We start from the raw sequence: 11,584 nt of genomic DNA, 5'->3' as shown, positions 1-11,584 counted from the left end.
TGTGTGTGTGTGTGTGTGTGTGTCCAGTGTGTCTGAACTCTCACTGTCAGAATCACCTGCAACAGAGGCTCTTGAAGAGCAGCAGCACAGCCTGATGGAGCCACCGATCGACTGACAAACAGGCATTAAAGTCACCATGAAATCAAAACTGACTTGCTTTTTTTGGTCACTCTTTAGATTAGGGTCCAATTCTCACTTATTAACTATTAACTACAACTTTTTCCTCAATAAACTCCTGATAACTGCTTATTAATGTTAGGTAGTTGTTACGTTAAGATATTAGGTGATTAAGGGATGTACTAGAATATGGTCATGCAGAAATAATGCATTAATATGTGCTTTATAAGTACTAATAAACAGCCAATAGCCTAGTAATATGCATGAAGATCTGCAACTAGTTCACAGTGAGAATTTGACCCTATTTTTATGGAATATTGCAGTGTTTATTCTAAATGATTTATCGGTGCACATCATTCTTGTGTTAATAATGTTGAATCAGAATAAGTTCCTCTGGCAGCATCTCTTCTCTGATGATGATGTGGGCGGGGCAACCTGTCACTCACATGAGATCCACCAATAGCAAACCACAACCATCCAAACATCCAATCAATTCCCCACAGACACAATCAAGCCCTGCCCACATTTGTTCTTGTTCCAGAAGTGTTTCACTCGATATACGGAACAATAGAGCGGATCAGGTAAGATGGATCAGGTTTGACATCACTATGACGGATCAGGTTTGACATCACTATGACGTATCAGGTATGACATCACTATGACGGATCAGGCATGATATCACTATGACGGAACAGGTTTGACATCACTATGACGGATCAGGTTTGACATCACTATGACGGATCAGGCATGACATCACTATGACAGATCAGGAATGACATCACTATGACGGATCAGGTGTGACATCACTATGACGGATCAGGTTTGACATCACTATGACGGATCAGGTTTGACATCACTATGATGGATCAGGTGTGACATCACTATGACGGATCAGGTTTGACATCATTATGACGGATCAGGTTTGACATCACTATGACGGATCAGGAGTGACATCACTATGATGGATCAGGTGTGACATCACTATGACGGATCAGGTATGACATCATTATGACGGATCAGGTTTGACATCACTATGACGGATCAGGCTTGACATCACTATGACGGATCAGGTTTGACATCACTATGATGGATCAGGTGTGACATCACTATGACGGATCAGGTGTGACATCATTATGACGGATCAGGTGTGACATCATTATGACGGATCAGGTGTGACATCACTATGACGGATCAGGTGTGACATCACTATGACGGATCAGGTATGACATCATTATGATGGATCAGGTATGACATCACTGTGACGGATCAGGCATGACATCACTGTGACGGATCAGGTATGACATCACTCATAGGCCACACACAGAGGCGAGTTGCATTGTAGCACTTCGGTCCCATCGTCAGTGGGTTTAAGAAGGGTTTTGGGTAAATGGCTGAAATAAGGTCTGTGACGAACACAAGCTCAAGACACTTTCACCTTTTATTCCACGACATGAAATACATCAGTATTACCCAGTTGAGGGTCTTGAAAAAGATAAGTATCATAAACCCTTGTTGATCACACAGCTTGTTTTTTAGTGATTATCCAAAAGCCTCTGGGAAAATCCTTTTGGGTGTTTGTCGAGGGAACCGGTGCGATGGGAGCTGATGATTGGCCTACCGTGACTCCATAGGGAAGAAAAGACCAGCTGTTACGTTCTGGTAGAAGTTGAAGCACAAGACGAAGATGAGGGTTAAACACAAACTTTACTGGTTAAGCTCAAGCAGGACAGACACAACCACGTCCAACATCAAGAGAACCGACGAGGAACTGAACAGAACAGGGAGAATTAATACACAGGATGAAATGAGGAAACTAACCAGACACAGGTGGAGGAAGATAAACTAATCAGGACTAACGGGTGCAGACTAGACAGAACATAATTGTGACACCAACGCAACTTGCATTTCATGACAAATTGAAATGGTTAATATGGATGAACTGATAATTTAATTTTCAGCCTTTCATTAGTGTTTTAATCAGTGTTTTATTCAGCTTTCACTCCATATTTGATTTTTGATAATCAGCATTCACTCTTAAAAATAATGGTTCCAAAATAAAGGGTTTTCGCTGTGATGCCATTTTTTCCCCTCAACGAACCTTTCAGCCGTCAGTTCTTTAAAGAACCGTTTTTTCTTAGTGTGAATTTTTTTTTTATAATCTGAGGAATCTAAAGCAGCAGAAGACACACCGGTGACTCACACACCTGTAAGATGAGAACAGCAAACTGAGACTACAGTTCACACACACACACACACACACACCAGAGCCACCCCTGTCACCCGAGGACAAGAAACTAAGGCTATAATTCACACGGGCTCACAGAAACTGGACAATAGAAGATTGGAAAAACTGGTCGGATGAGTCTGGATTGCTGCTGCAACATTCAGATGAAGGGCCAGAATCTGGAGTGAACAACATGAAGCGTGGATCATCTTTCCCTGTGTCAGCGGTTCAGGCTGATGCTGGTGTAATGGTGTTTTCTTGCCTCACTTTAGGCCGCTTTACCAGACCTGAGTATTGCTGACCATGACCTTCCCTTTATGACCACAGTGGACCATCAAGCTCAAATCATCTCAAACTGGTTTCTTGAACATGACAGCGAGTTCACTAAACTCAAACGTCTCCACAGTCAGCAGATCTCTTTGGATGTAGAGGAACGGGAGATTTGCATCATGGATGTGTAGCTGATAAATCTGCAGCAACTGATAATATCATGACAATATGGACCAGAATCTCAGAGGAATGTTTCCAGTAGCTAGTTGAATCTCTGCCATGAAGAATTAAGGCAGTTCAGAAGGCAAAAGGGTGTCGAGCAGTGTGTACCTAATAAAGAGGCCAGTGCTTTAAGTAAAGTGTTACCACCATCATTTCTATTTACCTCAGATTATAACGAAATTGTCTTTTGGTTTCCAAAGTAACATGGACTAAGATCATTGCCACTCCTGAATCTCAATGGCCTTCAGCGAAGCTTGATGATGAGATATGCAGCTTTCCGTTAGAGAAACACCCAGAGCGTTACTGACAGACTGGGAAGAGAGGAGCTGCAACAATGGAGAATATGGAGCAATAATCAACAATCAAGCAGGAAAACCTGCTCTAGTAGAGCCTGAAACATCAAGACTGTGTAAAAGGGCAGAATATGGCCTCTTTAAAATAATACAGACCAGCAGATGTAATAGAGTAACTTACTGTTATTGTCCACAATCACTGTGAAATATTACAGTATATTACTAGAGTAAGAATCTAATCTCATCAGATTAATCTAATAATGATTTTAATTTGCAATGTGGAGCATTCATTCACATTAACAACAAAATCATATTATATATCAGTTAAACCAGATGGAACTGGATAATATCCTGAATGTGTCGATCCAATCTGACTTCTGACCTATTATGCCTGAATCATAATCATACACTGTTTGTTCGTTGGCTAAAGGAGAGCTGAGCGACTGAGTCTGGGTTCTTCCAAGGTTTTTTTCTCCATTCTGTCACTGATGGAGTTTTAGTTCCTGCCACTGTCACCTTTTTCACCTCTGGCTTTTGGCTTGCTTAGTTGGGGACATTTAATATTCAACAATAATATTGATCTCCTGCACTGACACCATTTTATGAGAACTGAACGGAGCTGGACGATGACATCACTGTTTTCTCCAGAGCAGCTATATACATAAATTAACTAAATAACTTTTTTTACAACAAAAATTAACCATTACTGAACTTACTTAAAGCTACACTGTGTAACTTTTTAAGTCGATTCTTAGCAAAAAACACTTTGTTCTATCAAAAGTATATGTGTTCATTCATGTGTAATTACTTCCACCAACTAATGGGAAAGTTGGTGGAAGTATTCAAAGTATTCTCGTAAGCGTAAAATCTGCCATTTATAATACATACGAGCGAGTCGCTCGAATGGCGGCAGCCATGTTGCGCCTCCATCTTGAAAATACATTCGCCAAAGAGGGACATACCTGGAAATTCAAGCTTCGCCTTTCGCATTTTACACTCAGTGACGCCGTGACGAATGCGAGGGGGAGATTACTCGCGACTGCCTGCAGATTTGAAAGATTGCTGAAGATGGAGGATCACGCCTATTTTCGAGGTCGCCAAGGAAGCGAAAGAGAGAATTAAAAGGTCAGTGCGACAGCCAAATCAGCAAGACCAAAGTCAACATTGGAGTAACTTTTCCCAGATGGAAAGAGCTCATGAGGAGCAAAGATTTTAAAACGGACGCCGATGTTGCCTGCTTTCTTCTCGACAGGTAATTCAGCCTATTTGTGTAAATTCGAAGTTTTATAGTTGCTTGTCTAACCATAGCATGGTTGTGCATAACGCCAGAACTACCTCTAGTATAACTTGCGTTACTTTTCCTCGCGTCAATGGTGAAAAAGTATTGTTTACCATGTAACATAAATCTGTGCTGCGACGGATCACAGGTGATGAACAGATTTAGTTTTAAAGGCGCAATTTGGAAGCCATGTTAATCTTGGAATAATGCGGCCACCGTAGGAGTTAAAACGCCCTCGGAATTGAAAGGAACAGAAACTAATATTCACTGGGTAGTCATATACAATTTCACCGCTAGATGGGGGAAAATATCACACAGTGTAGCTTTAAGCTGGACCATGATGCCATTTTCTTCTAGATCTGCTGTACAGCAGAAACAAACTGTTGCATTATTTTCCTGTTTTCACTGTAAAGCTGCTTTAAAACAATCTGTATTATAAAAAGCGCTATATGAATAAAGGTGACTTGACTTGACTTACGTTTCAGAAAGATCATGTTGATTCTTCAGCATATTGGAGTTGTTTAACATGTGCACCAGACTAAATGAGGTTATCTTGTCTTGAATCACAGATGAAATAGAGCTTGATCTATTCCTTCTCCTTTGTGATTACAATTACCTGCATTGCATAAAAATAAAATAAAATAAATAAAAAGCTCAACCAATACTGTTGACAAAATGTCAAGAACAAGAACCACCAGAAAGGTCTCTCAACAAGCAGAGCTGATCATTTATTTATACACAGAAAATACACTACACAACACATTCAATGATTATGAAGTAGAATGGATTAAAAATCAAAACATGCCCTCACACATATACAGAACTTATTAAACAATTACTACACTTAAATATTATTGTTTTGATGTGTTATAATTACTATCACATTTTTCATGAAATGCAAAGAATTGCTGACTTTTATTTTGGAATGTAGTGGAGACAGAAATTAATGAAATGCTTTTAGATGTTTCTGATCAAATAATTCACCTTTCTATTTATACAATACTCTGAAGGCATCACTCAATTTCTATGATGGCTTGGTGTTATTTTTTGCCAAATCTTTGTGGCACAGCCATGCTCCATATCTGTCCGGGAACCGTCTCCCAGTCCCGAGACTGTATCCTTTCCTCTGTGGACAAGCCACTCCGAGCCCCCCGACCAAACCTGGAAAGCAGAAGAATAATGCCAGCGTTGACTCAAAGTGAATATTTTTGTCTCTTTAATGCCAGAGAATATTATGGACCACAATCTTCAACACTCATTAACATGTTAAAACTGGTGTACAATATTAAAGAACAGCTGAACAAGCGATGCACTTATGCTGTCTCGGCGGTGAGAGGCGCCTACGCCACGTCAACTAACCGCTGGGGTACCTCAGGGTTCGGTCTTGGGCCCCTTCCTCTTCTTACATCACTGAGACCTTCCTGCATGTTTTCCTACCACCGCTACATCAATAAAGCGGTTGCATTTCTCATGTCATTGCCTCTTTTTGAATCACTAATACTGTGGCAAGTCTAAAATCATTTACTAATGAACAAACCTAAAAATTTGTAGTAAGAATACATATATGATGACTGTTTGTGTAACAACATATAATATTATTCAGTACTTACTTGACCAGTATGACAAAGAATAGAACTCACAACTCATGAGTTTTTACCTGGTTGACATTCATCATTATAATTTAAGATGGTTACTTTAAAGATTATAATGTGCTGTGGCTGGCTGAAATATACGCACCGCTGGGGCTGGTGCAGCACTGAAGGGTTGCGTTCATATCTCTGAGAGTCGTGGAGTAAAGACCGCAACATTTCTACCAGAAGACGATCCTCCAGTAGATGATCCATCTGCTCCTCAGTGGCCTGATACACATCAATAACACAGTCATCATCACCATCTCGGTTTCTTCACAAACACTGATGTTACACAGTATTTCAGATTGACCAGGTGCTCTTTTACTTGAATGTCGGTCAAGTATGCTACAGAAACGAGCTGACAAACGTCCTTTTAATTTAGAGAACTTTGCAGACCACATTTCATAGCCATAAGAATCTATCGGCTTCTTCTGATGATTCAAACAGTATTTGAATAGGTTTCAAATGACATGTGAATTATACCATCCAACAAGAAACAAGATGTCTTGGTACTTTTATTGGTTTGATTGGTTCTTTTAAAGGTATTGTGGTAAAAGTTCTTTTTTCTTTTAAAATAATAAAGTTAATATAATACTAACAAATTACTATAATATAACATTAAAATTTAAAAAGTGCACTTTGTAATAGTCAAAATAAAGTTTTACTTTCAAGTACATTTTTAATTATTGTTTAAATAACATTTTGTCATGTTTTAAAGAAATACACTTGTTTTGCTGTGTTGACTAACATGCTCAAGCACATGTGAAGTACTTGATTATAATTTTAATATGTTATATGACTAAACTTCATTACATACAAGACTTATTTTTTTGAGTTACTGCCCTAAAAATACCAATACAGTGTGGCACTACTTAACTTTTACAGCAGGATTAGATGAACAGATTATTACTGAATGTTGTGCGTGTCTTTTACCCCTCGACTCTCCAGCATGTTCCCGTCGGAGTCCTCACGTGATTCCAGCGGGTGTTTGCTCTGCTCCAGCACGTCATCTTTCGGGATGGACTGGCTCATATCAGTCATCACCAGCAGTACGCCTATCACCAACCACACACCGGCATCCATCACTGCAGTTTGACTAGTTCAGGCTCTGCTCATGTGGATCTGCACTAGTTTTATGGTGTACGTGGAGCCAATCTGGCCAAGCTTTCGAAAGGCCGTGGCAACTGTCCTTATATACAGTGAGTGTGTGACTCCAGAGACTAATGAGTGTTCGACGGTCCATCTGTTATGCTGGGGATTTGGAGATGGTCTGTATTATGGATCCCACAGGAACTCAGGGATGAACATACTTATTAAATCTAGATCAGCAAACACACTCCCAATACATTGGCCAGCTCTTTCTTTGCTCATATCAGTCAATGACACTTTGCCAGTTCTCAATGACACAAAATCATTTCATTAAAGTCATTAAAGACATCAGGGAGTCATAATATACTATAGTAATAACTATTTTACTACTATAGTAATAAGATACTCATGTGAAAATATATCTGATATGATTGAGGTCCTGGAGTCTCGATTCATTAACATTTATCTCAAAGAGAGCTGAACGACTGATACTGGAGAATGTGATTTTAATATATTGTTTTTGTTTTAAATGCTTACAAAAATGTTACTTTAGTAGAATACACACCAACTTTTGAATGGCTATGGGGAAAAAAACTAAGGACTTAAATACTCATTAACAGAACAGGGAACAGGTGTGTAACTAACAAGGAACGAGAACTCTTTACAGTAACTCCGGAGGAAGACGCGGATCTGGAAAGATTGTGACAGAGGAGAGGCTAGCAGAGGGAAACCCAGAGGACTGAGGCACAGCCGAAGGCTCGAAAGTCTGTGGCGTAGGCAGAGCGACATGGAGGAGTCAGGGGATCCACGCACCAAGGCGGAGCTGGAGACTGAAAGGCCCGAGATGCAGATCCGAGATGCAGAGTGGAGCCACCACAAGAGGAGCCGAGGGGCTGATTGGAGCCAGCTGAGGAACTGGATGGCTTATGCAGAGGAGATGGGAGAGGGAGGTTGGGTTGCCTTGAGTCAGTGAGGAAGGAGACTTTGATCTGGGCAGAAAAAGTGGCAACAAAAAAGACTTGGAGCTGGGCAGGACCAGTGGCGATGGGAGACTTTGGGGAATAATCCTTTCCCATTCCTTAAATAATTGTGTGTGGACTGAGCATACACATCCTCAGTGGTGGGAGTATGGCCGGTGCTCCACTCCATGAGAGTGGCCACAGGAACGGACGATGTTGCCGGCTCTCGCACCTGGTTCTGACCTGCTGAGCTCGGGCTCTATAAAGTTGGGCTCAGGCGTTGGCTCTGGCACTGGTTTCGTGGTGGGCTCGGGATCGGACTGTGGTTGAAGGCTGGCTGGGCTCTGGGGCTGGAGTGGGGCTGGTGCTGGCCTCTTCTGTGAGGCAGATGGTGAACAGAGAATCATTTTGGACCAGCAGAGTCCACCCCCCTCTCACAAATCATAATCATACACTGTTGTGTTAGCCAGAGGAGAACTGGCCCAGACTGAGCCTGGTTTCTCCCAAGGTTTCTTTCTCCATTCGTCTTTTTTTTGCCTTTGGCTGCTTAATTGGGGAATTAATTAATTAATTAATTAATTTAATATTCAACAATATTATTGATCTGCCTGCATTGACACCATTATATGAGAACTGAACTGGACAATGACATCACGGTTTTCTCCAGAGCGGCTATATATATATATATATATATATATATATATGAACTAAATTAATAACTTTTTTACAACAACAATTAACCCTCACTGAACTTACTTAAGCTGGACTGTGCCGCTATTTTCTTCTAGAAACAACCTTTGTTGCATTATTTTCCTGTTATCTCTGTAAAGCTGCTCTGATACAATCTGTACTTGACTTGACTTGACCAGCACCCACTCCACATAAGCAAGGAAACTCCCAGAGGAACGTTCAGGCCAGGCCTGGTAAGTGTGTGAGGCACACAGATCTAGAAAGTCCCTGGTGTGGTCCTCGAGGGAGCGATCTCCTTTCTCCAGCAAAAGCAGGCGGACCGCAGGTAAATCCACTTTTCTATCCAGCTAATCGAGTCTGTTGTAAGGAACCTTTCATTTTTCAGGATGACAAAATGTTATATTGTGTTGATTTGTGTAATTCTTATAACCACTTGTGATGATGTCCGTATTTCTTACTGTTAATATCTATATCCTTTCATTTGCAAAAAAAAAAAGCCTATAGACTGCAAACGTACTACGCATGTGCTGTCACTGTTTTCACAGTTTTACAGTAGTTCACACAGAGATGATAAGAGTGTCGCTTTCAAAAACCTGTTTTCAAAAGTTTGCGTTTTCTTGCCACCAAAAAGCCTTTGTCGTGTAAATGAACTGCCAAAACGCACAAAAAGTCTTCCATTTTTAGATGAAAACAGTGTAGTGTAAACGGCCGACTTAAATACACAAGGGAAGATCATTAACAGAACAGGGAACAGATAGTGTAACTTAATTAGTAACCATAGCAAATAAAAATGAACGAGAACTCATGCAAACAGACTTTTTTCCTCGCAATTCTGAATTTCTGTTATTTAGATATAACTCAGAATTGCAAGAAAAAAGTCAGAATGACTTCAAAATGTCATCAGAATTACTTTTTTTTCTCAGAATTTTGAGATTTAAACTTGCCATTGTAAGAAAAGTCATAATTTTGAGATAAAAAGTAGCAATTACCTTTTCATGTGGAAACCAGCACACAAACAAAATTCTGAGAATGTTTTGCTACCGTTCATTAAGTTATGAAACCGTTGTTTCTGAATGTTCTCTGACGTTTAAAACGTGCAGATTTTTAGATGTTTTAAAAACGTTTTTCCTTGGTTATGTGAACGTTATGGGGACATTCCTTTGTATTATTCTTCAAACATTATGGGGATGTTACTTTTGAATGTTCTCTGAATGTTCTGAAAAAAGGAGCAACATTTAAAAACATGAACATCCAACTACATGTTTCAGAATTTTTTTTCCATGAACAATGTTTAAATAATGTTTTAGTGCTAACGTTTTGAGAACATTATTAAAGACCAGATAACTTTGGAAGTACATTTGTTCATAACTTTGAGAGAATCTTGCCGGAACGTTATAGCTAAAGTACTGAGAACGTTCCCTTTTAGCTGTGAAACAAGCTTCCCTAATAAGTTTCCATACTAGCTGAACCAACCAGCTGAAGCCTGAACACACACACACACACACACACACACACACACGGAGAGATAAAACACAAATCTGCCATTAAAGTGCTGGTCATGTCATCAGGGACGAACCTACGCAACACATCCATTAACCACCATGACAACTAATAGGCTTACAGACTAAAGCATCGATGAGTATTTGAGGTGACTGAGATACTGTTTCTGTCTTATTACAGCTTAATTCACATGTCCAGTGATGATTCACAGCAAGATTACTAAAACAGCACAAAACAGACGATGGCCATGCCGGAGATCTTGATTACAGTTTTTCTTGATTACACACATTTTCTGAAAGCATGCCTCATATTCTCAGAACTCTACACACAAATCAAAAAACACACACACAATGGGCAAAACCCCTCAATTCTCCTGCAAAATGAAACTTTACATTCAAAACAATGTTATTTCTTCTCAAAATGGTATTTTGTTTTCAAATGACACACACAAACCATCATATGAATAGACATTTATAAGAACCAGTTGAACACTGATGTGCTCAATGTAAAACACTATGATGAATGAAAACACTTCTTCTCCATTCATCATAATGACTGAGGCCTTTTTTTGTTCAGTGTTACACTTACTACAGACAGTACATACATAAGTGTGTTGTAAAATATTTGAGAATATTGTTTTTATACTCAGAACACACAAATACACGGTAACAAATATATTTTATTTTTCCCACAAAAACAATGTACACAGTGTACATCCCAACCAACACAAAGTTATACAGTGGTCTACATACAAAACAACAGAAGAATTTACTGTATACAGTTACAGTAAAAAAATAAATAATCCAATGTTGGCATCCATTGCTCCACTGAAGAGCTCACCTGTTGAAGAGCTCACCTGTTGAAGAGCTCACCTGTTGAAGAGCTCACCTGTTGAAGAGCTCACCTGTTGCTCTTTTATGCTAAAGCTCTGATTGCTAATTGTAAAACTGTGTGACGGGTGTTTGCCCATGTGAGTGTGCATATTTGAATGGCAGTGTGTTCCTTGTGAAAACAAGAGATTTTCTGCATGAAAATTGTGCCAAAAGCAGAGAATTGTGTGTAGTGTTTTGAAAAAAGTGTGTTTTAGAAGTGCAATTTGAGTGTAAAGCAGGAATTGTGCTTGTAGTTTAGCAGAATTGGTTCAGGGGGTTGGTGAATGAGTTACATGTTGTGGTCATTGTGCCTCAAGTACCAGTATTTGTGTGTAAACAATTGAGAAAAACTGTAAGTGCAAACTGCAGAGTCGAGTCTGAACGCTCTGTTGATGCTACGGTTAGCGTTCATCTAGACATCTGTCAGTGATGCAGTTT

General features: G+C 39.8%; 1 protein-coding gene across 1 annotated transcript; it reads right to left on the bottom strand.

Annotated features, from left to right (window-relative positions):
* Window positions 1–5,109: 5,109 nt before the first annotated feature.
* On the bottom strand, window positions 5,110–7,185 carry npffl (neuropeptide FF-amide peptide precursor like). Its single transcript, XM_084101609.1, has 3 exons — window positions 6,970–7,185; window positions 6,143–6,264; window positions 5,110–5,566 (listed from the first exon to the last, which is right to left on the bottom strand). The coding sequence occupies exons 1-3, from the start codon at window positions 7,117–7,119 to the stop codon at window positions 5,446–5,448; spliced, it is 393 nt and encodes a 130-aa protein (XP_083957735.1). The 5' UTR covers window positions 7,120–7,185; the 3' UTR covers window positions 5,110–5,445.
* Between the last annotated feature and the right edge of the window lie 4,399 nt (window positions 7,186–11,584).

This window comes from Abramis brama, assembly GCF_963993115.1.
Source record: "Abramis brama genome assembly, chromosome: 23".
NCBI lineage: Eukaryota > Metazoa > Chordata > Actinopteri > Cypriniformes > Leuciscidae > Abramis > Abramis brama.
This window is presented reverse-complemented; position numbering and strand designations above follow the sequence as displayed.